We start from the raw sequence: 23755 nt of genomic DNA on the forward strand, positions 1-23755 counted from the left end.
TCCACCTGATTCGTACCATCATGTTGGCTCACCCAGGTCCCTTTTTACAGCAAACTGTACATTAAAGCTGTTGTTCTTATTTCTGCCAACCAATTCAAATATTTATTACATTGTTTGAAGCAGTTACAGAACCTGCAACTACACTAGCCTAGAATTCCAGTCTTATATATTTGTGCTACGCTGCTCTAAAAGTTGTATGGGATATTTCAGAAACAACTGTCTGACTTGTGAGACAACGCTGTCCTGATTTTAAGGACAGAGCTGGGCCAAGATCAGCATAATATACTTGCACCAATTCAGTGGTCTCACCATGATGCTCAATTATGGTTTGTTTGTCTTTGGGAGGGGTTGGACCTTGTGTACAATATACAAATAAAGGTATCTTAATCTTATTTCCCGGCAACAAATTAGATTTGTATTCTCCCACTAGATGGAGCTCTATCATTGGGTTTGGCTATAATGTTAGCGTTAGATATTTCATAATGTAGGTTTAACGGCTTGTGCCATTCATTTGAGGGCCACAATCAGCTAGTCACTGTGGCATGTACAGTGGATGTAGTCAATTAAGAGGTGGATGAGCTTTGTTAGTTAAATGCCATTAGATACCGTAAACATACACTACTGTTCAAAAGTTTGGGGTCACTTAGAAATGTCCTTGATCAGAAATACAGTGTAGACATTGTAAATGTTGTTAATGGCAATTGTAGCTGGAAACGGCTGATTTTTTATGGAATATCTACGTAGGCATACAGAGGCCCATTATCAGCAACCATCAGTCCTTTGTTCCAATGGCACGTTGTGTTTGCTAATCCAAGTTTATCATTTTAAAAGGCTAATTGATCATTAGAAAACCCTTTTGCAATTATGTTAGCACAGCTGAAAACTGTTGTGCTGATTAAAGAAGCAGTAAAACTGGCCTTCTTGAGACTAGTTGAGTATTTGGAGCATCAGCAATTGTGGGTTCGATTACAGGCTCAAAATTGCCAGAAACAAATAACTTTCTTCTGAAACTCGTCAGTCTGTTCTTGTTCTGAGAAATGAAGGCTATTCCATGCGAGAAATCGCCAAGAAACTGAAGATCTCGTACAATGCTGTGTACTACTCCCTTCACAGAACAGCGCAAACTGGCTCTAACCAGAATAGAAAGAGGAGTGGGAGGCCCTGGTGCACATCTGAGCAAGAGGACAAATACATTAGTGAGTGTCTAGTTTGAGAAACAGACGCCTCACAGGTCCTCAACTGGCAGCTTCATTAAATAGTACCAGCAAAACACCAGTCTCAACGTCAACAGTGAAGAGGCGACTCCGGGATGCTGACCTTCTAGGCAGAGTTGCAAAGAACAAGCCATATCTCAGACTGGCCAATAAAAATTAAAAGATTAAGATGGGCAAAAGAACACAGACACTGGAGAGAGGAAGATTGGAAAAAGTGTTATGGACAGACGAATCGAAGTTTGAGGTGTTCGGATCACAAAGAGGAACATTTGTGAGACGCAGACTAAATGAAAAGATGCTGGAGGAGTACTTGATGCCATCTGTCAAGCATGGTGGAGGCAATGTGATGTTCTGGGGGTGCTTTGGTGATGGTAAAGTGGGAGATTTGTACAGGGTAAAGGGGATCTTGAATAAGGAAGGCTATCACTCCATTTTGCAACACCATGCCATACCCTGTGGATGCCGCTTGATTGGAGCCAATTTCCTCCTACAACAGGACAATGACCCAAAGCACAGCTCCAAACTATGCAATAACTATTTAGGGAAGAAGCAGTCAGCTGGTATTCTGTCTTTAATGGAGTGGCCAGCACAGTCACCGGATCTCAACCCTATTGAGCTGTTGTGGGAGCAGCTTGACGTATGGTACGTAAGAAGTGCCCATCAAGCCAATCCAATTTGTGGGAGGTGCTTCAGGAAGCATGGGGTGAAATCTCTTCAGATTACCTCAACAAATTGACAACTGGAATGCCAAAGGTCTGCAAGGCTGTAATTGCTGCAAATGGAGGATTATTTGACGAAAGCTAAGTTTGAAGGACACAATTATTATTTCAATTAAAAATCATTATTTCTAACCTTGTCAATGACTACATTTCCTATTCATTTTGCTATATTTCCTATTCAAACTCATTTCATGTATGGTTTCATGGAAAACAAGGAAATGTCTAAGTGACCCCAAACTTTTGAATGGGAGTGTATGTTATATCTATATAATGACTATGTCCATTTGCCTTGTATCCCAAGGGTAGTTTGCGGCCTATCACATTCTGAGTGCAGAGAATGAACATGTGATTGGTTGCTGCCTGAACAGCAAATCATTGAAATCCTGCCAGTGTTGACCGCCAGCAGCCCACTGCAGCTTGGAGCAATGAGGCATAGGTATAGTCTACTATAGTCTACTCTACTGCACGTTTGACTCATATACCTTGTGATGAGGAAATGTACCCACACCGAGAACCCATATCACCTACAAAACTCTGGTTCTTTCATTCACTACATGAGCTTGAGGCAGGGCCCAATACCCTTCCACATTTTGTGCCCTTGAATTTGTCAATACTGAGGGGACTGAAGAGTGGAGGGAGGCGTGAATCACAAGCAGCCAGAGAGAGGGGGGAGGCCAGCCAGATGAAAGGGATGAGCCTCTGGACTAAGAAGGAGGTGTAAGGTGGGGAAGACAACCGCACAGGGAGGTGAGGTAGTGTGGTGCTGTCTTCTCATAAGGGTGTGTGGGAGTGAGAAAGAGGAGCTGCACTGTGATGTTTGGAGAACTTGCGTGGCTTGCAACATTCCTCACTGTGTGAGAAACCGGACGTTCATCTCTCTCTCTCCCTTCCTCTCACCCCTCACTCCTCTTTTAGGCTGTCTTTAGAGGCTCTCATGTGGCGCTGGTCATGTGTGCAGCTGGAGAAAGAGGCCGTGTAACACTAATCCCCCGGCCGGCTCAGGAAAGTACTCTGCCTCGCTTCGCACAGAGAGAAAACAACAAAGAGCTGAGTGTGGCTGCAGCCCCAGGGCTCAGCGCGCCCACAAGAACGTCTCCTGTGTCACAGCTTGCTGCTGCCTCCTACCCATGGCCACTCTCTCACTCATTACTCTCTCGATGTAACACTCTCTCTGAATCACCCCCACCCGTGAAAAAATATCCTTTTGGAAACCATGATGCCTAACCTATGTGTGTGTGTGTGTGTGTGTGTGTGTGTGTGCACGTGCGTGCGTGTGTATATGAGTGTGTGTGAGAGAGAGATTGACTTCTGAGGGTCCAGATCAGGAATGTAGACAAGCCTAGAGCAGACAGGAAATCGGTGGTCAGTCTGGGCATTGTAAAATAACAAGGATGCACAGGAGCGCCTCTGCACTATATATCAAATCAAAGTGAGGGACTCATGTCTGCGTGCTTTTAATCAATTTTAAATGAGTAGGCCCATGTGACAAATTACAAGAGTTCATTGATAATAGTGTTATAACACATATTTTGGTAACGTGGTAAATATTGACCCCTTGCAGTGCACACGCCAACGCGTCGTTCCTAGAATTTCGTGCACACCCTACTCCACTATGCACATGCCTCAGAGCTTGGAGTTGGTATGGCCGGTGGTCGGCATGAAAGTGATTTCCAAAGGCGCAAGGGATGACGAGGGGATTGACGCCTGCTTAATATAAGATAGGGTGAGACCAGGCATGTTGCCAGAGCCATGCTAGACACTCCAGGGATTACGGAGCAATGCGTGTCCAATTTATGCACGGCAGTGCGTCTTGGGGGAATGGATGCGACCATTGTGCACTTACCTAGAACGGAACCCTTGGTTTTTATCCCACGGCCACTCTCAGTAAACACAGGATCCTAGAGGTAAAAATGATAATAATAATTTTCGAATGATAATAAACCGAATGGTGGAACTGCGCTATTAATTGAATAGATGAATGGTCCGTTTTGGCCCTACAGGTAGTCTAGCAGAACCAACGTATAGCCTATATTCTACGGACATGGAGAGAAGATAAACGTTTGGCTTGGCTAAATTACAACAAATGGCATGTTGAGTTAACCAAACAGGGAGATAAGTAATCACAAGAAACCAAACCAAGCGATTCACAGGGCCACATGAGGTGGTCATCCATGTGCTTACCTGTCACATTAGTGATTCATCCATAGAACATGAGGTGTGAATTGGGCATAATAACAATTCAACTTTGGTTTCAAACCCAGTAATTAAGTCAATGTTTGGTGCTTCAATGGATAGCTCTTAGGTGCCCAAATGTACCATTTTTTTTTGCAGATTATGCAATGCTTCATCATTGATGATAAAGTTGGTCATTTTAATAGGTAATGTCCTGGACATGTCAATTACAATTAGTGTTTACCAACGTGATCAATGTGATCAAGATCAATCATGATTGTGGACTACAGGAAAAAGAAGAGGACTGAACACGCCCCCATTCTCATCGACGGGGCTGTAGTGGAGCAGGTTGAGAGCTTCAAGTTCCTTGGTGTCCACACCACCAACAAACTAACATGGTCCAAGCACACCAAGACAGTCGTGAAGAGGGCACGACAAAACCTATTCCCCCTAAGGAGACTGAAAAGATTTGGCATGGGTCCTCAGATCCTCAAAAGGTTCTACAGCTGCACCATCGAGAGCATCCTGACTGGTTGCATCACTGCCTGGTATGGCAACTGCTCGGCCTCCAACCGCAAGGGACTACAGAGGGTAGTGCGTACGGCCCAGTACATCACTGGGGCCAAGCTTCCTGCCATCCAGGACCTCTATACCAGGCGGTGTCAGAGGACGGGGCGGCAGGTAGCTTAGTGGTTAAGAGCGTTGTGCCAGTAACCGAAAGGTCGCTGGTTCTAATCCCCGAGCCGACTAGGTGAAAAATCTGTCGATGTGCCCTTGAGCAAGGCACTTAACCCTAATTGCTCCTGTAAGTCGCTCTGGATAAGAGCGTCTGCTAAATGTAAAAAATATAATATATATATATATAATAAATATAGAGGAAGGCCCTACAAATGGTCAAAGACTCCAGCCACCCTAGTCATAGACTGTTCTCTCTGCTACCGTACGGCAAGCAGTACCGGAGCGCCAAGTCTAGGTCCAAGAGGCTTCTAAACAGCTTCTACCCCCAAGCCATAAGCCCATGCTAGCTGTGCCACTAGAGATCCTGGTTCGAATCCAGGCTCTGTTGTAGCCGGCCGCGACCGGGAGACCCATGGGGCGGCGCACAATTGGCCCAGCGTCGTCCAGGGGAGGGGAGGGAATGGCCGGCAGGGATGTAGCTCAGTTGGTAGAGCATGGTGTTTGCAACGCCAGGGTTGTGGGTTCGATTCCCACGGGGGGGCCAGTATGAAAAAAATAAAATAATGTATGCACTAACTGTAAGTCGCTCTGGATAAGAGTGTCTGCTAAATGACTAAAATGTAAATGTAAATAAGACTCCTGAACATCTAATCACATGGCTACCCAGACTATTTGCGTTGCCACCCCCCACCCCCCTCCCCTCTTTTACACTGCTGCTACTCTCTGTTTATTATCTATGCATTGTCACTTTAATAACTCTACCTACATGTACATATTACCTCAATTACTCGACTAACCGGTTCCCCAGCACATTGACTCGGTACCAGTACCCCCTGTATATAGCCTCACTATTGTTATTTTACTGCTGCTCTTTAATGATTTGTTACTTTTATTTCGTATTATTTTATATTCTATTTTTGTGTGTGATTTTTTAAAAAATATTTCTTATAACTGCATTGTTGGTTAAGGGCTCGTAAGTAAGCATTCCACTGTAAGGTCTACACCTGTTGTATTCGGCCATGTGACAAATACAATTTTATTTTATTTTATTTGAATTACATTATTTATTTTTGAGGATGTGAACACAATTACCCATTAATGCATCACTCATTACGCATGAAATTGCTCTGCGTAATAGTGAGCGCAAGGCTGCGTTTGGTGACAGATAAAGGTTTACTATTCACTGTGTGTGTGTATATTTGTGTGTCCAAGTGAGAGGGTGTTTTTGTGTGCGGGAGATGGGTTGGCTGGCTGGCTGGCTACTGCCAGTGTTGAACACCCCTCCCTCTCTCTCCCTCTCTCGAGCTGCCGCGTTATTTTCCGGCTCGGAGCCTCAACCGCACGGCTCGATCGATTCGCATTGATTGTCCCTGACGCGCTGCTCCACTTTCTAGCCAATGTCAGCCCGTCTGCGATCGGGAAGGAGAGAAATGAAGGAAAATCTCTGCCGCCCTGGCAGTGTCATTTCCACACACTTCCGTTGGCCGCCTGCCAGCAGACAGGACATACGAAAGAGGTGGAGTGGACTCTTGGTTTGAGTGAGAAGAGGAGCCGAGCGCACCGGTCATGGGCGGTAACATAGCGAGTAGCGACTGAGGACCGTGTGGCCACTCCTGCGCGCACACACCGCAACGAGTGTGAAAAACAACCCATCGCCTAATTACCTAATTATGCACCGTCGGCCGTTGCATAAAATAAACATGGTTACTATCAGAAACCACCAGTGACATGCCACATGAACGTGTTATCATCCTAAATTAGAACATTAAAATGTTAATGAAAGACAACATGATGTCAATTTATAATAATTAAGTTCTGCCATCAAGACAAATATATTGTTTTGCAAATCAGTCTCCTTGCTACTGGAAAGGGGAATTGCAATAGCGCATCTTGCCATACTTTGATGCCATTAATCGAATTTTTGAATAAGGTAATAGCCTAGGCCTTGATACTTCACATAAACAGTCTAGGTAGATTAATCACACAAATGTGGATGTCCATCACTGAAAATCAAATAAGAGAAAAATGTTCGTTTTTGTCCGTGCAATATTAACCCTTGGATATCTTTCCATATTGTTGGATTGCACTGTAAAAGTTATTTGTAAGCATGAATGTGTTAAAGGAAAGTTTAGTCTTAAAGAGGTATGACGAAATATCAACTTGCGCTCATACAGAGAGAAACAAATCATATTGTGCATACAGCCAGCACTGAAGGGAGCCACAACAAACAGTAAAATGCATCTCAACGGCATAAACATGTAAAGCTTTAATAACAAACATGTTCTTCATTACACGCCCCTTGAATATTCAAAGTCGAGCACCTAAAAGCCTCGAGAAGGGCAATAAATCTCTACATTTTAAAAGGTTTTGGCGATATATTATTTTCTGTCTCCACGCTGCCGAAAGTCCAGTTCGGTTTTTCCGAGAAGCTCCAAAAAATCGATGAAATGTGTTTGCATGTTCTTCTCCGCGAGCAGGGATGTAGGTGAGATTGCGAGAATCGAAAAGGTTGGAGAGCCCACACGCTCAGCTTCCGAGAAAGTACGTTTTACAATCATTTATTATTATATTTCCCTCTTGTTCTATACAGGCGAGGACTATATTAATTCAATTGGTTTAGTGTAAGGTTTTTTTCATTTCTTTTTTACATCAATCTCTACGGTAGGCTTGGAGACGGACCGCTTGGACAGTGGGAGCCCTCCCCTCCACTCGGAACCGCTTTGGTAGGTGCGAACAAAAAAGAGCCCGTGTTTGCAAATATGCAGATACATAGGAGGGAGGGGGGATCATACTTTGTTGAAGTCTGCTGAAAGTTGGGATGTCATCTTCCTAACGATCAAGTTAACTGGGAGAATGGGAGAATGGTTCTTCTCAAACGTGCTGGTGCAGACCATACGCTGGCACCGCAGAGACCGGGGTTTCAGATCATTGAGTCCAGACAAAAGGTATTTTTTTGTGCTGCTTTAATGTTAGATCAAATTAGGATTCGCGGCTCTCAGATGCATGTGATGCATGCACGGTTATTGGCTTGTTATTTTTGAATGGCCATAATGCTCATTCTGCTGTCACATTCTATCCTCATTTGTTAATTTTTCTCGGATAATTTTGTCAATGCTCTAGAGGTTTGTAGAATTGTGGAGAGCTGTTCTTTAATTCAAAGGTTTTTGGGGTGAATATTGAAAGTGTGAACAATTTGCTAATGACATGCGCTCCAAGAAACTTGACGCTCTCCATAAATATTTTCCATTGAAATTATGGCAGTTTGCATTGGATCTTGATGACGTTTATGATTGTAATCCTTTTAATGACAGGTGGTGATGAGGCATCTCTTTACCAAGAGATACAGTTAAACGGAACTTTTATTTTATGCAGTGTTTCCTTGAATCATCAACAAATGCTTTTGTGAAAATGCATAGCTGAATGGATGAAAAACGAGCAAGATTGTATTTATTTGTTTTCGATTTAATTTAACTTGTGCATAGCCTATAGCCGACTCATCCGAAGAACAGTATGCCAGTTGTTCTCAGAGTGATTTTATTGTAGAGCGAACGTGTTTGTTCTTCATTGTTCCGCATGCGACGATCAGCCAGTCTCTTGCGCGCGATGTCTCTGTGCTGTATCGCGGCTGTAAACCTGGATTTACTGCGACCCCCCTGGTACTGCCGCAATCCGCCACGGGTAGTGGCGCTCGTATAGGCTGCATGTTTATGCAAATAATTTGTCACGATTTAACATACCATCGCATGGATATACTTTTGTCTATTTTAACTCAGGAATGAAAAAAAAACAGAGAGGCGCATCAGGTTGTGGGATATTTAATTCTGGTACTTATAAACTTCCTTGGGTCTCGTGCACAAATGTGACTGATCGCGTGTGTGCGTGTGCGTGTGTGTGTGCTCGTGTGTGTGCCAGAGAGCAGGGAGGGGGTGGTTGAGACTGAGAGAGGGGGTTAGAACGATAGGTGTGAGTGTCTGCGTGATCGTGCGTCTGGAGGGAAGTGTTGCATTTGGTTCTGCATTACCTGAACTAATAAGTAGCCTCTAGCTGAGCTACCTTGCAGCGTCCCACAACAAAGACTTGGCATGGCTTGTTGTCCGATGTTATGGTGTATTATTGATGACAAAAATGAATATGTATTTATTAATAGGCCTACATATTATTTTTACACTGACCGAAAACATTGACCGAAAACTATTGCAATAAAGGTCCTACTATGCCATATTGACAGTATTATCTAGCACAATTTTAAAACCAAAAATAGTTTAGCCCTATCTGTTTATTTGCTAGCCTACTAGGCCCGCTCTTTTTATAAGCTGTGTTTATTTTTCATAGGCCTAATGAAGATTTAATGAAAACATAAAATACTTTGAAGAATATTATGCTATGTTCTAAAAATCGAAATGAGTCATTAGGCATATATCATACAAACTTCAGTTTGACTTTTTCCACTTGCAGATTTCAAATATGGTTCGAATCTGATAGTGGGTTAGTGCATATTTTTTTAATATTCCATACAGCTCCCTTTCTCGTTGGCCTTGCCGAGTCTGTATGGTCAGTCTGTTCGGGATGGTTTATTCAGCAGAGAGGGGCCAATTACCGCCGCGCGCTGACCTCCAGGGATGAAGCACGAGCCATGTCTCTAGCAGCTCCCCCCTGACGTAATCAGTGTAGACCTATATGAGCCGGAAGAGTGGGTGCTTCAGTCAAAGCATAGTGGGAAAGTATTATTATGTTTTATAGTGGCAGTCTTATTTGCGATGCTATTAGGAGAAGTTGAGCGAGTGGAAGAAGCTGTGGTAAAAGTCATAACTGTAGAAAGTATAGCCATTACAGATCCTAAGGCTACCATTGGCATGATGGGTAATGACGTCATTGATGAAGATAACCTTTTCCCAGTAATATACGTATTTTTTTGCACCAACCTGTTCCTCATTATGCATTCATCCTTGCTTTTCTAATCACCATAATCATCATCATCATCATCATCATCAGCATCTCAACAGTAGCAGCATTTGGGATAATTCTATTCAGAGAGAATACTTTGGTTACAGAAACTGGGGGACTGTTGAGTGACAGTAGAGCGACAGAGAAGAGACTATAAAGTTCACTCTAGGGTCTGGAAGAGATATCATTTGAATGCACAGGGGGAGTGTGTGAATGACATGGTGGAGGAGCAGAATGAGAGTGATATTAGTGAAAACAAGAAGGAATGTGGTCAAGGGGCTGGGAGAGACTGTGACTGATATGGAGGAGGGACATAGACTATTATAAAGCCATGGCCTTGACATTGGTAGAGGAATGGTAGAGTGAAAAAGAGGGACTGAGATGGTTGGGAAAGATAGATTGTGAATGACATGTTCATGTTTGATGGAGATGGAGGGAGTGTGAATGATATGGGTCAGACAGAGAGACACTCTTAGCATAGACGGAGTGAGACTAGGACACCAGGAAGAGAGAGAGAGAGACACACACAGACATAGATGTTAGTGGAGCAGGCGGGAGGCCCTGCAGCAGCAGTGAGAGAGAGCAGAGCCCTGGTCAGACTCAGAGCAGGAGAGCGAGGAGAGGAGCTGAGGGGCTGAGTGGCTGGCTCCGGTCCGCTGGCGCCACGGACCCCTGAGCTGGTGAGAATGCGGGGGCTGCGCTCCTGCCTTTGAAGCTTTACCTCCCACTAATTTTGGCCTTCCAATTTCCACACACTGCGCAGACCCCATCCTGTCTCCTCCCCTTCCTTTTGTTTCCCTTATAAGGACTGGCCCGGCCATTTCCTCAGCTTTTCTCAGGGAAGTGCTTGTTTGTGAGTGGGGACAGGTCAGTGGGATAGTGTGTCTCTTCATATGAGGTTGGCCATTGGGATCTGTCAGCTGTACACACTCTGGATAAAGTATTGGAGTCAAATCCATTTCAGCCCATTTTAATTTATGAATGAATTGGAAAAAATACCCATCCAGCAAATTGATTGTTTTTCAATTCTTGGATTGTGCAAATTAAATTGACTCATAGTGAATAATAACATGTTCCCCAAGAGAGACTGTCAAGCAGCATTTAAAAGAGCCAACCAACTTGATCAATGACATGCCATAGTAAGTGGTGATAACTAGTTTAATTGATAGACATGATCAATTATGTTTTGGTCACCCTACACATAGGAACATTTATAATAGAGAGTCTAGAACAGTGAACTTCTGGCAAAAATTATTCAAGTGAGATGAAATATCAACCAATCAGGCTCATACCTGCCATGACACTTTCCTCCACTATCTGTGCACATTCTCCATTCTTTTTGAACACAACATTATTGATTATCATAGGCTATACCACCATTATATGTGAATACAGGTAATTGGACAGAAAGTAGGGCATCCACAAGGCATAATGATGAGTTCAGATTACAACATTAGCACCTTATCTTCTGTACATGTTATTTGGTTGGAGGGTTGATGAAGTCATGAAGTATGGCAACCAACACACTTACAGTGTTGTAAGTGGTCAACCTGTGTTTGTTTATTTTTCTAAACGGCTGTTTGTGTGTTATTTATCTCCAAATATTTGATGAATGCCTATATACATAAGATATGCAAACTATGTCAACATCTTTGCTATAGTCAATTGAAGAGTTTTGTTCCAAAACGCTATATCCACACATTTTTCACATTTGTGTTATTTCATCAGAAATGATTGCTTATGGGTACCTTCATGTGTGTGTAAAATATTACTGTTCTCATATTTTTCATTCATGGATTTTAGTATTTAAAATGGGTTTTGTTGCAAAACGCTATATATCCATTGTTTAGCTGGAATGGAATGTTCGTATCCTGTGTATTTGACTGTGATATGTGGTTGTCTCTTAAGATGAATGGACTAATTGTATGTCAATCTGGATAAGAGCATCTGCTAAATGACTAAAATGTCAAATGTAAATATTTTACATACAGATGCCATATTACTTTATTGATACATAAAACAAAAAATTGTTCACACAAATGTATCATTTGTACAGTTCTTTATTAAAAATGTAGTTATTTGTCACATTTTACTGTGTAAAACCTAGCAAAATTTATCTGAGAGTGAGGTGGATATATAGCGTTTTGCAACAGAACATGATTATTTGTCTCTCTGAAATGAATCCATCAAGTGATAGATTTCAAACAAGCACATTTGAACAATCCCTTGCCATGATTAGATAAAAACACACCACTCTCTTTCATAAGTTCTTTAAACAATATAAGCTTATTTACCCGTATTTCTAAAACTGGATATATTGACTTTTGGAATCAAACTCTTCAATTAAATAAATAAATAAACAAATGTTTAACATTGTCACATGCCAGGATATCCTTCAAAAACACGAAGTGTGACCCTGACCAGCAGTGGCACCACCACTAAAACTAAGTCAACATTTCTGTGAGTAGGAGAGAGTGATGGCAAAATGGGGATTGTTCATGGTCTGAAGTCTTGATTCATGTGAAATGGATTAAAATTTTGTCTGCATGTAGCATGTGGTAATTATTGTTACAAATCCCTTTGATGGAAAGAGTGAGTCTCCACAGGCCAGCTCCTCTTGGTTTTCTTGTGGGAAATACTATGGCTGCATTCAACCTAGCCCTAAAGGGTGGGAATTAGCTCATACATTGGTCAAATTGGGAGGAGAATACATAGCTAGCAGCTAGTCTGTACTCTTCTGTCACTGTCATTTAGTACTTTCATGTTTTGCTGTGTTCTGAATGTTCCTGTGTGTGTTATTGTGTATTGTAGCTGGGGGGGGGGGGTCTTCATTACACTGTGGTCATGAGATGTTTGGATACATACTCTCTGATTGAGATGTCTCATTTGCTTTTTGTTTTTTGTAGCTTTTTTTTCAGTAGCTGTGTTCAATCTAATAAACAGGTAACATTAAGGAATGGCAGAGTTGCTGTCCTATTTATGTCAATGGAGTCTGTTGTTTACTAAGATGGTGTCTAGGTCCAACACTGAGCCTGTTATTGAAGGACCCTTCTCTCTCTTTCCTCTCTCCCTGTGTCAGTTTGTAGGTTGCCAGTGAAAGGATGTGGATGAGGGCTGAGGTTTAGAGCGAGAACAAGGGCTCTAGGGCCTGCCTGTGGTTGGCTGGCCGATTCGTCCACAGCGAGGAGGCGCCACCTCACCTGGGCTCAGAGCAGACTGTGAGAACCTCTCGGCTCCCCCTCCCCTGCTCGCCCCTGTCCCCCTCTCGCCCCGACCCCCAGCCCTGCACGTACTGGACCATGTCTAGCGGACGGTCGGAGGGAAGCCGAGACCGGACAGCCGAGGCCCTGGAGCGGAACAGCTGCACGGATGATGTCCCTGTCATCGAGCGCAGGAACCGCAGTGGCATCATCAGTGAGCCCCTGAGTAAGAGCCTTAAGAGGTCCCGCACCCTCTCCCAGTACACAGCAGCCTGCCCCACCAGCGCTAATGGACACGCACACCACAATAGAGAGGCCAAGAGCCACCCGGCCAAGCCCCAGCCGCCCCCACAGCCCCAGCCCACCGTCTCAGCGCTTGCGGCAGCCAAGCTGGACCGGACCCTGGAGCAGGTCCTGGAGGGACAGAACGGCCTGCTGCACTTTGCCCAGGCGGCGGAGCTGTTAAAGAGGGCTGGGATGGAGCACATGCTGCTGCCGGGGGGCATGGGGATGGGGATGGGGATGGGGGGTAGCGATTCAGGCTCGGGGGCAAGCGACTTGGAGGGTGCGTCTGCTGTGGACTCTGTTGGCGGTGTTGCGGACTTCCCGTACGGTGTTGGAGGCGGCTTCCCGTTCAACCCGGGGCTGTTCATCATGACACCGGCAGGAGTGTTCCTGGCCGACAGCGCGCTGCACATGGCCGGCCTGGCCGAGTACCCGGCGCAGAGCGAGCTGGCCTCGGCCATCAACTCCGGCAAAAAGAAGCGGAAACGCTGCGGCATGTGCCCGCCCTGCCGCCGGCGGATTAACTGCGAGACGTGCAGCAGCTGCCGGAACCGCAAAACGGGCCACCAGATCTGCAAGTTCCGCAAATGTGAGGAGCTGAAAAAGAAGCCGTCTGCCGCTCTGGAGGTAAGAGCTCAGTGGGGAGTTAGAGCTAGAGATGACATAGAGCGTCAAAGAGCGTCATAGAGGGGTCAGGGAGGATGGGACATACACAAAAATATGCTATCTAGAACCTAAAAGGGTTCTTCGGCTGTCCCCATAGGAGCCCTTTGAAGAACAATTTTTTGGTTCCAGGTAGAACCCTTTCCACAGAGGGTTCTATATGGAACCCAAAAGGGTTCTACATGGAACCAAAAAGGGTTCTCCTTGGAACCAAAAAAGTGTTCTCCCATGGGGACAGCCGAAGAAACCTTTTGGAACCCTTTTTTCTAAGAGTGTAGGGACGGAAAGAGTGTTTGGAGCTTACTATAACCACACACACTTACAACTCAACTTTATGTGTGGATGTATAGTGTGACACTGCTCTGATTTCTTTGCACAGTGTGGCTAGAGCTCCAAAGTGAAGGGTTAAGGAGAAGGGTGTGGAGCGACTTTTTGATGGGGCGAGGCTTTGAGCAGGACAGGGGAATAACAGTTGGTGAGGAGGGGGAAGGTGTGTGTGTGGGTGGGGGGGTAGACATGCCCCATGGGGTCTCTTTAATCTGTCCTCCACACGCACTGAACGAACCCCTCTCCACACCCACCATGATGCACAGCTCTCATTTTACGGCCTCACAAAACAGGTAGATTGTGCTTTCTCAATTGGGGGTCATTGCATGTTCCGTTAACACAAATGTGTGTGTGATGTGTTGTGTGATATGTTGCTAAATTAGTGTGGCCTTGTGAGTATGTGTGTAAGGAAGAATGAGGGGATAGAGAGAGAGAGGGTGTGTAACCATTATGCCAGAGTGTGTGATGGGCTTTTTAGGAGTGTAAGAGTTTGTGTAGATGTTTGACAGAGACCATGTGTGCGGCAGTGCATAATATTGTGTTTGTGTTTGTGTGTATATGTTTTGGATGGGTAGTATGTGTGGCAGAGCATATGCGTGTGTGTGTGTGCGTGCGTGTGTGTGTGACATGGTCCATCTGGCCATGGGGTTGTCATCTGGAGCACCAGGTGTCAGTGTGGCACAGGCGCCCCCCTCTCGACCGATCTCTCGCTCTTCTGTGGCACGCCCGTTTTGGCTAAATTGCCTCCAAACTTCTCATCTGGGTCACCTCAGTGGCACTGGGCCCAAACTCAAATCAGTGTTGTCCTTTTGTGACCTCAGTGAAGTTCATGTGGCATATCAGATCCTGTTTTTAGAGCACCTTATTTGACAATTATATTCATGATGTCAGTACTGTACAAAAGCTCCGATAAACATGCCATGACAAATGACATAACATCCCTGACAATATTTTGGTATATTACCTCAATTGTCATGATGACATTATGCAGTATTTAATTACCGTTAAGAGGGGTAAATCAATTGATCTCCGTTAATTATACAAAAGAGGTGAGCATCACATAAAAAAGTGTAGGATTCATTTGTGGTTCCTTTTTAAGATGTAAATACAATGATGATGTCTTTAGGTTCTGCTGCTTGAGCATCAACATTTCTTCTCTTTCGGCGTCCTGTTTTCCAATAGTGACGCAGACGGTATCTTACACAGATACTGTATATGTGCTATACTAGTAAACAATAGTGTAATGATCATAACAAGTGGGCTCTCTAACAATTTATGTTACAGTCTGAAGAATACAGTGATCCTGAATATCCCCTATTGTTATGAATATACTACAACACTTACAGTTGAAGTCGGAAGTTTACATACACTTAGGTTGGAGTCATTAAAACTCGTTTTTCAACCACTCCACAAATGTCTTGTTAAAAAACTATAGTTTTGGCAAGTCGGTTAGGACATCTACTTTGTGCATGACACAAGTCATTTTTCCAACAATTGTTTACAGACAGATTATTTCACTTATAATTCACTGTATCACAATTCCAGTGGGTCAGAAGTTTACATACACTAAGTTGACTGTGCCTTTAAACAGCTTGAAAAATTCCAGAAAAGGATGTCATGGCTTTAGAAGCTTCTAATGGGCTAATTGACATCATTTGAGTCAATTCGAGGTGTACCTGTGGATGTATTTCAAGGCCTACCTTCAATCTCCGTGCCTCTTTGCTTGACATCATGGGAAAATCAAAAGAAATCAGCCAAGACCTCAGAAAATCTTTTGTAGACCTCCACATGTCTGGTTCATCCTTGGGAGCAATTTCCAAACGCCTGAAGGTACCACGTTCATCTGTACAAACAATAGTACGCAAGTTTAAACACCATGGGACCCCGCAGCCATCGTACCGCTCAGGAAGGAGACGCGTTCTGGCCATAATGACCATTGTTATGTTTGGAGGAAAAAGGGGGCTGCTTGCAAGCCGAAGAACACCATCCCAACCGTGAAGCAGGGGGGTGGCAGCATCATGCTGTGGGGGTGCTTTGCTGCAGGAGGGACTGGTGCACTTCACAAAATAGATGGCATCATGAGGAAGGAAAATTATGTGGATATATTGAAGCACCATCTCAAGACATTAGTCAGGAAGTTAAAGTTTGGTCGCAAATGGGTCTTCCAAATGGACCCCAAGCATACTTCCAAAGTTGTGGCAAAATGGCTTAAGGACAACAAAGTCAAGGTATTGGAGTGGCCATCACAAAGCCCTGACCTCAATCCTATAGAACATTTGTGGGCAGAACTGAAAAAGCGTGTGTGAGCAAGGAGGCCTACAAACCTGACTCAGTTACACCAGCTCTGTCAGGAGGAATGGGCCAAAATTCACCCAACTTATTGTGGGAAGCTTGTGGAAGGCTACGCTTGTGGAAGGCTAAGTTTGACCCAAGTTAAAACATTTAAAGGCAATGCTACCAAATACTAATTGAGTGTATGTAAACTTCTGACCCACTGGGAATGTGATGAAATAAATAAAAGCTGAAATAAATCATTCTCTCTACTATTATTCTGACATTTCACATTCTTAAAATAAAGTGGTGATCCTAATTCTTACTAGGATTAAATGTCAGGAATTGTGAAAAACTGAGTTTAACTGTATTTGGCTAAGGTGTATGTAAACTTCCGACTTCAACTGTATGTTCATGAGACAGTGGGTGATCATTGTGTGTAATCTGGTTGTGTAGAGTTGTGCTCCAAGCAGACATGCATCAACTCTGATTAATCAGGGCTTGACCTGCATGTTCACTGATCGTCACTTTTGTGATCAACACAGGATTCCATTTCAGATGTCAAATCATATGGTTTCACTGTGAACAATCCTAACCTTACTCTGAAAGCGTTCTCTTAAGTAATCAGATGCTTGTGAATGTGTGTTGGTAATAGGACTTCCTGTATGTTATTGATTTATAGTATGCTATCAATGGTCACATGGTAGCAATGACCACCAATTGTTCACAGTATCAGATCAACAACAAGTGATTGAATATTCATGACTGCAGCCTTTACTATGAAGTAAATGTCTGCGTTTGATCTCCTAAACCACAAGAGAGAATCACACAAACTAATCTTAGTTTCCCATTGATTGATGTCACATAGTTTTAGGATTTTATGCTGCTAATAAAATCAGATTGTTTGTCGTTGTGTTTTCCACACGCAGCACATCAGCAGTTTAGCCATAGCAGGGGACTTGACGTGATATGAACGGGACAAATACGTACATCTGTTTAGCATTTCCATTTGGAATACCTTAGCTTGAAATTAACTGTTGACCTCTCCTTCAGATTGGGTTAGTTCTTCTCTCTGTCTAAAATGGTGTGCCTGATCTAAACTGGCCATTAGCAGGCCAATGCTGGCTAGAACTGTTCTGTGCTATGGCCAGCCTTGGTCCACAGGCCAGTAGGTCAGAGTAGACTCGCACAGTCAGTCAGTAGGTCAGACAGAGTGATGTCATCATAGTACTGAAGGTCAAAGGTTAGAATAATGGCACAAAACATATTTTGTACAATAACACGTCTGATATTTGGCCCCAGTATCCTACTCTGATCTTCCAGATTTGTGTGTTTATAATTTATTAGGGCTTGTCTGAGAGGACTGCCATTCATGTTGTCAATGGAGGGTGTTCTTTCAGGCTTTACAGTAGATTACACTGCTTGTACTATCAATCTATATTTCCCTATCAAGTATCATCACACTGTAAACAGTACAGATAGCATTATCTAGGTTACTCTGTTTTATGTTCTGTTAACTGGGGAATTATGGAATGGTTAAAAATATTGCCGAACCCACTCATTACTCTTGGTCACTGAGGTTAGGACATGTTCAGGGACACCTGGGACAAAATGGAGGGCCATGGTCATCCTGTCCGGCTCGTAAGAAGCATGCCACAGACAGTCATCTGCTGTTATCTTCAGCTGGAGTGTAGTGGAAACAGCCCTAGAGTGTCACATCTCACATGCACACAGCCCACTGTCTAACGGGGATGCTAATGGAGGGGATCACTTAGCGAGGCTGCATAGACCGTTAGCCATAGTGCTTATAGTGTGTGTGTGTTTCTGTGTGTGTGTGAGTGAGTGTGTGTGTTTGTGTGTGTGTATTTGGTTGTAAAGATGTAAAGATGTGTCGTGGTTCAATAAGTATTTTAATGCTTGGTTTGTTTTGACCTCTTCAGAAGCCCGAAATCTGTGAAAAACAGGTTGTTTTTGTGTTTTGTATACATTTTTTCAGAGACCTCAACTGATATCAATGCTTTTGATAACATATTTATAATTCCTTTATAACAAATTTGCACCAGATTTATTACAGGTTTTAATTGTTGTCTTGTTTTTGATACATGTGAGTGGACATTGGTAGAAGTTTATAGATGTGGTCTGTGTATGTGAGAATAGAAAGAGAGGCCGGTGGCTCGGTGCTTTGAGGGTGTTGAAGGTTTCCGTTGAAACCTCATGGCAGATTAAAGATGGCCGTAAAAACAGAGTTAGGGGGAGGTAGCGTGCCGAAGCCCTTGCCACCTCACACCTCGCTGGCTGGAGTTGTCTGGATGTATTTTGGGAACGCTACGTTTGAACAGAAATAAATGGAGCCCAGGAGAAATAGGCTCTTTCTGCTGCATGCTGAGTTCTCACCAGCAGGCTCAGTCTCACTGTTGCTATTTTCTGTCGAGGTGAGAAAAGTATAGGTTTTATGTCAAGATATGTGTTTATATTGTGTAGTCATTTTAATGCTAGTGTGTTTCTGTACTCTAGTCTGTTGTTTGGATTTGTTTGTCAGGGTCACTTGGGGCCTGGGTAATTGTTTTGGTTTTTGTGAATGTTTGATTGAGTGTATGTATCACTGTTTGATGAACATTCTGTTATGTCTGCGTGTTTACCAATAACTGTGTGTCTGTGTTGGTGTGTTTCAAGTATCATAGTCAGATGACAGATCAAGCCGACCCACTACAGGCATTAGATGTGTGGTGACATGGCCAGTTTGAGGCATGCAGACACTGAGCCAGAGAGTTTTCACTGAGTGGTGTGACCCCCCTCCGTCCTCTCAGAAACCAAACTGGGAGAGCAGACTGACACAGAGACACACAGGCATGCAGACTGACACAGAGACACACAGGCATGCAGACTGACACAGAGACACACAGGCATGCAGACTGACATTGAGACACACAGATCAGTAGACACATTGCCAGCCAGACACAGAAACTACTAGGAGTAGGACAGACAGGTACGGACAGACAGACAGACATACTTGCAGACAGACATCTAAACCCACATACAGCAGGGGAGTCATTAACTCCCATAGCCTACCTACGAGAGGGGAGAGATGACATCACGGTCTAAAACTGTCTGAGGTCACTCAGCATCAAGGGTCAGGGTGAAAGGGCTCTTGTGACAAGTGGACCTGGGGCTGTCCAGTGGGAAGTGATTGATGGGAGTGTTTAGCCTAATGCTCTGCTCTAAAGAGAATGTTCCCCTATGGGCAGGTCCTGGATCATCTGTCCCCACCACAGTCAAACTGTGCCAGGACAAATAAGATAACAAATGAGATACTGGAGCCATTTCAGAGTATGACCTGTTCTGCTAGCCAATTCTCTCAGTATGTATGCTAGAGCAAGGCTAGCAGGCACCTTGGTGGGGAAAAGCATAGGCTATATGCAGTGTCCATTGAGGAAAGTAGCAGTAACATATTCATAGTTAAATCAATAAACAGAGATTAAGATGCTGGACAGTGAAATGGACGCCTGGAATGGATTGTGACCTTGGGAGCCCCCTCTCCCTTGGCCAGACATGACAAACAACCGTGTTTATGCAGAGTGGAGGTCACAGGTGTTGGCTCAGAGTTTTTTCCTTTTTAAATGCACTGGTTCCCAGTGAAAAAGGCCTTGAGGTTAGCATCTATGTGCATGTGTGTCATAGGTGAAAGGTCATTAGTGAGGTACTTATGGCCCTTGCACCATCTTGACCTCCTTGCTTCTTTAGTGTCCAACATTTATGGAATTTTGCTCTGGTTGTAAATATTCCAAAGTTAAAATGACATTTTCAGAATTTCTCTGTGTGTGTGTTTATGTGTGAATAGTGTGTATGCTGTCTGTGTGTATGACTGACAGGTGAGCAATTGCAACTGTCTATCTATCTGTAGAATCTGTATGTCATTTAGATTATGTCTGAATCATGTGTTTTTTGTGTGGTTGTGATTTGTGTCTGGGTGACGATTTTGGTTCTGGGTGTGTATATGAGTAAGGGTGAGAGTGTGTTTGAGGGATTGTCAGTTAATGTGCCTGTGTGTGTGGAGATGTGTGACTACATGTTCATGTGTGTGAGTGGAGGTGTGTATGTGTGAGTGTGTGTGAAGGACAGTGCTTGACTTGGGCAGGAGCTCACTGGAGCTGAGTACCAGCACCTCATATTTTCTACTGCTTGAGCTCCTGTTCCTCTTATAGAATATTAGCTCCAAATTATTGTGGAGCTCCTGCACCTAAATATAAACGGTACCGGCACCCAAATTGAGTACTGGCACCTATTTCAGTCCAAGTCAAGCACTGGTGAGGGAATGAGTGCGTGTGGGTGCGTAAGTGTTTGTCGAGCTACTTCTGACTGGCAGTCCTAGCCAACGTGAGATTCTGTGCCGCAGTAGAGTTGTGCTTTTCAGAACGCTAGCCGTGCTGCAGCTCTGGGGACTGAGCCGAGCCTGAGCCCCAGTGGTCCTCTGTCTTATGACTAGCAGGCGACCACTCAACCCCTGCAGCTGCATGCATTGGTGCCTGCCCTGCCTAGTGCAATGCAATCAGAGCTAGAGATCCCACACTGAGAGGGGAGTGAGGGAGGAACAGAGAGAGCAGTGTCACCCGTGAGAGCGGTGTGGTGTGATGGGATATGGACGTGACTGCATGGTGACTAAATAATAAATGTGCCATATCGAGTTTCGCGTGGAGCCAAGGCCATTGCCCATGGCTGATGAGGGTGGAGGGTGGGGTGTGGGCCGGAAGGCCAGAGAGAGGTGAGGGAGGAGGGAAGGGCTGGGGATATGTCTGTGTGGGACGCAGTGATTTCACTGATAGAGCCTGGGCAGGGGGGGGGATAAGTGGAGCAGAAGAGAGGAGTGGGCAGATAGGGAGGGAGGGAGGGAGGGAGGGAGGGAGGGAGGGAGGGAGGGAGGGAGGGAGGGAGGGAGGGAGGGAGGGAGGGAGGGAGGGAGGGAGGGAGGGTTATGGTGTCCGTAAATGTTTTTGATGTGGAGATTTGATGAGCATGTTGTTGTCTGAATCTATTCAATCATTAGTCTGGGGGAGAAAAATGTCCAGAGAGAGAGAGAGAATGAAAGAGAGAGAGAATACAAACTGCAGATGTTGCTGTTTAGAATGGGTCTAGGGATGTATTGTCTTCTTCAAGCTGTATCTACTAACCCTCTCCTTGTCTCTTCTCTCTCTTTGTTTTTTGTTTCTCTAAGAAGGTGATGCTTCCTACAGGAGCAGCATTCCGATGGTTCCAGTAAGACTCTGACCCTCCTCCACCCTTACCCCTACCTACCCAAACCCAAAGCTCTGCGATCAAGTGCAATGCCAACTCTCGCTTGGATTGTCTCAGCACGGACACTGGCTGACAAGCAAACAAACAAACAACAAAAATATACAAAAAAACAAATCAGAAATTATACAAAATAATCAATTGAGTAATGGATGCACCTGCTTATTCCTTGAACCAAAAATTTAACATAAAGAAAAAAATCTATGGCAACTTTCATTCCCTTTTATATGTTTCCATTTTGGTACCTTTTGTCCTTTTTCCAGCAGGTTTTTTCTGTCGCTTAGACATGGAACTGTTCATTGCCAAACAGAAATGACGGACTGAGTGTGGACAATCAACTAATTTCTGTGTTTGGTGTTAATGTTGTTCACGTGTGGAAAGATACAGTACTTGTGTAGAGAATGTACATTTACGGCTATATTTTAAAACTAGTGGCTAATGGCAAGCACTATTGTAATTTAGCACCATTGTTCTTACTTAAACTCTTGTCTATTTTATGATTTGTTTTGTTTTAAGAATATAGTTTTGAAACGGAACAATGGTTGTCTTTTAAAAGAAAAAGGAAATGTTTCAAAATGTAAAAATACAGATTTCTGATTGAAATGATAAAGCAACTCTCATCCCATCGGGCAGAAGTCCAGGGGACTCTTTAGCACGATGATGCTATCCTCCAGAGAACTCACTGGAATCTCCCCAATCTCCCCAACCAACCAACCAACCGTGTTTTCCTTGCCTGTATTTCCAAGCTTTTATTTTGTGAAACTGGCAGCCTTACGTTCCTGTGGCCCAAATGAGTGTGTGTGTCATGAGGATCTCAGCACAGAGGGTGACAGCACTAGGAGACAGCACTTGCTCTGGGTCTGCCCATTTGAACGCACTGAAACAAGATTTCTTTATGTTTTTTTCATTTTTTTTCTCATTACGTTGCTGGTAGCTACATCTTTTAAAACAACAGCGATGTTTGTATTCATTTAGAAAATTGGACTGGTTTTGTGAATAAAAACGAATGCATGTATTTGTGTCAAAATTTACAGTTCTGATGTTTGTCTACTTGTCTTTGCATGTTTTTTTCTAAAACAACGGCTGAATTGAGAAAATTCTGAAGTATGAAAATGTCTGGTAATCTTTCAAATTTGTTCCCTTTTCATATCATTGGATATAATAATAAAAAATGGATGGGGTGAGAAATACAACTCATTAAATCAAAATCAGGAAATGGTGTGTTTCACCATGAGTCCTTGGTTTCATTCATAGATACTCAATACAGACAACAACGATAGTGTGACAGGGTAGGAACCACCATTTTGGTCAGTGTTTCCCAGGAACAGCTCAGAAAGTATAGAAACACACATTTGTTCTCCTCAGGCAAGAGCTTTGTACCTGAAGGATCTACAGTGCCTTCAGAAAGTATTCCAACCCGTTGACTTTTTCCACATTTTGTTGTGTTACAGCCTGCATTTAAAATGGATTAAATTGAGATTTTGTGTCACTGATCTACACACAATACCCCATAATGTCAAAGTGGAATTGTGTTTTTCGGAATGTTAGCAAATAAATAAAAATTGAAAAGCTGAAATGTCTTGAGTCAATAAGTATTCAACCCCTTTGTTATGGCAAGCCTAAATAAGTTCAGGAGTAAAAATTTGCTTAACAAGTCACATAATACATTTCATGGACTCACTCTGTGTGCAATGCCTCGCAAAGAAGGGCACCTATTGGTAGATGGGTAAAAATAAAAAAGCAGACATTGAATATCAGTTTTAGCATGGTGAAGTTAGTAATTACACTTTGGATGGTGTATCAATACACCCAGTCACTACAAAGATACAGGTGTCCTTCCTAACTCAGTTTCCGGAGAGGAAGGAAACTGCTCAGGGTTTTAACCATGAGGCCAATGGTGACTTTAAAACAGTTAGAGTTTAATGGCTGTGATACACCACATGACCAAAAGTATGTGGACACCTGCTTGTCGAACTTCTCACTCCAAAATCATGGG

The 23755-nt window shown here is 43.7% G+C and overlaps 1 protein-coding gene across 6 annotated transcripts; it reads left to right on the forward strand.

Moving 5' to 3' along the window:
- The first annotated feature begins 7217 nt into the window (after positions 1 to 7217).
- LOC121579595 (CXXC-type zinc finger protein 5) lies at positions 7218 to 22790 on the forward strand. 6 transcript variants are annotated; one of them, XM_041894329.2, is made up of 4 exons: positions 7219 to 7324; positions 7449 to 7728; positions 12807 to 13839; positions 21683 to 22790. In XM_041894329.2, exons 3-4 carry the CDS (start codon positions 13027 to 13029, stop codon positions 21725 to 21727), a joined length of 858 nt encoding a protein of 285 aa, XP_041750263.1. In that variant the 5' UTR covers positions 7219 to 7324; positions 7449 to 7728; positions 12807 to 13026; the 3' UTR covers positions 21728 to 22790. The 6 variants fall into 6 exon arrangements, with proteins under 6 accessions (XP_041750266.1, XP_041750263.1, XP_041750267.1 ...); XM_041894333.2 differs by having other exon boundaries at positions 7449 to 7510; XM_041894331.2 differs by having other exon boundaries at positions 7449 to 7506.
- Positions 22791 to 23755: the final 965 nt, after the last annotated feature.

This window comes from Coregonus clupeaformis, chromosome 13 (assembly GCF_020615455.1).
Source record: "Coregonus clupeaformis isolate EN_2021a chromosome 13, ASM2061545v1, whole genome shotgun sequence".
In the NCBI taxonomy this organism is placed as follows: domain Eukaryota; kingdom Metazoa; phylum Chordata; class Actinopteri; order Salmoniformes; family Salmonidae; genus Coregonus; species Coregonus clupeaformis.

Bases quoted from the DNA above. Each gene is read 5' to 3' on its own strand.
- LOC121579595 (XM_041894332.2), top strand. From the start codon at position 13,027: ATGTCTAGCGGACGGTCGGAGGGAAGCCGAGACCGGACAGCCGAGGCC. The intron at 13,840-21,682 runs GTAAGAGCTCAG...TGTTTCTCTAAG, and splicing joins AGCCGTCTGCCGCTCTGGAG to AAGGTGATGCTTCCTACAGG.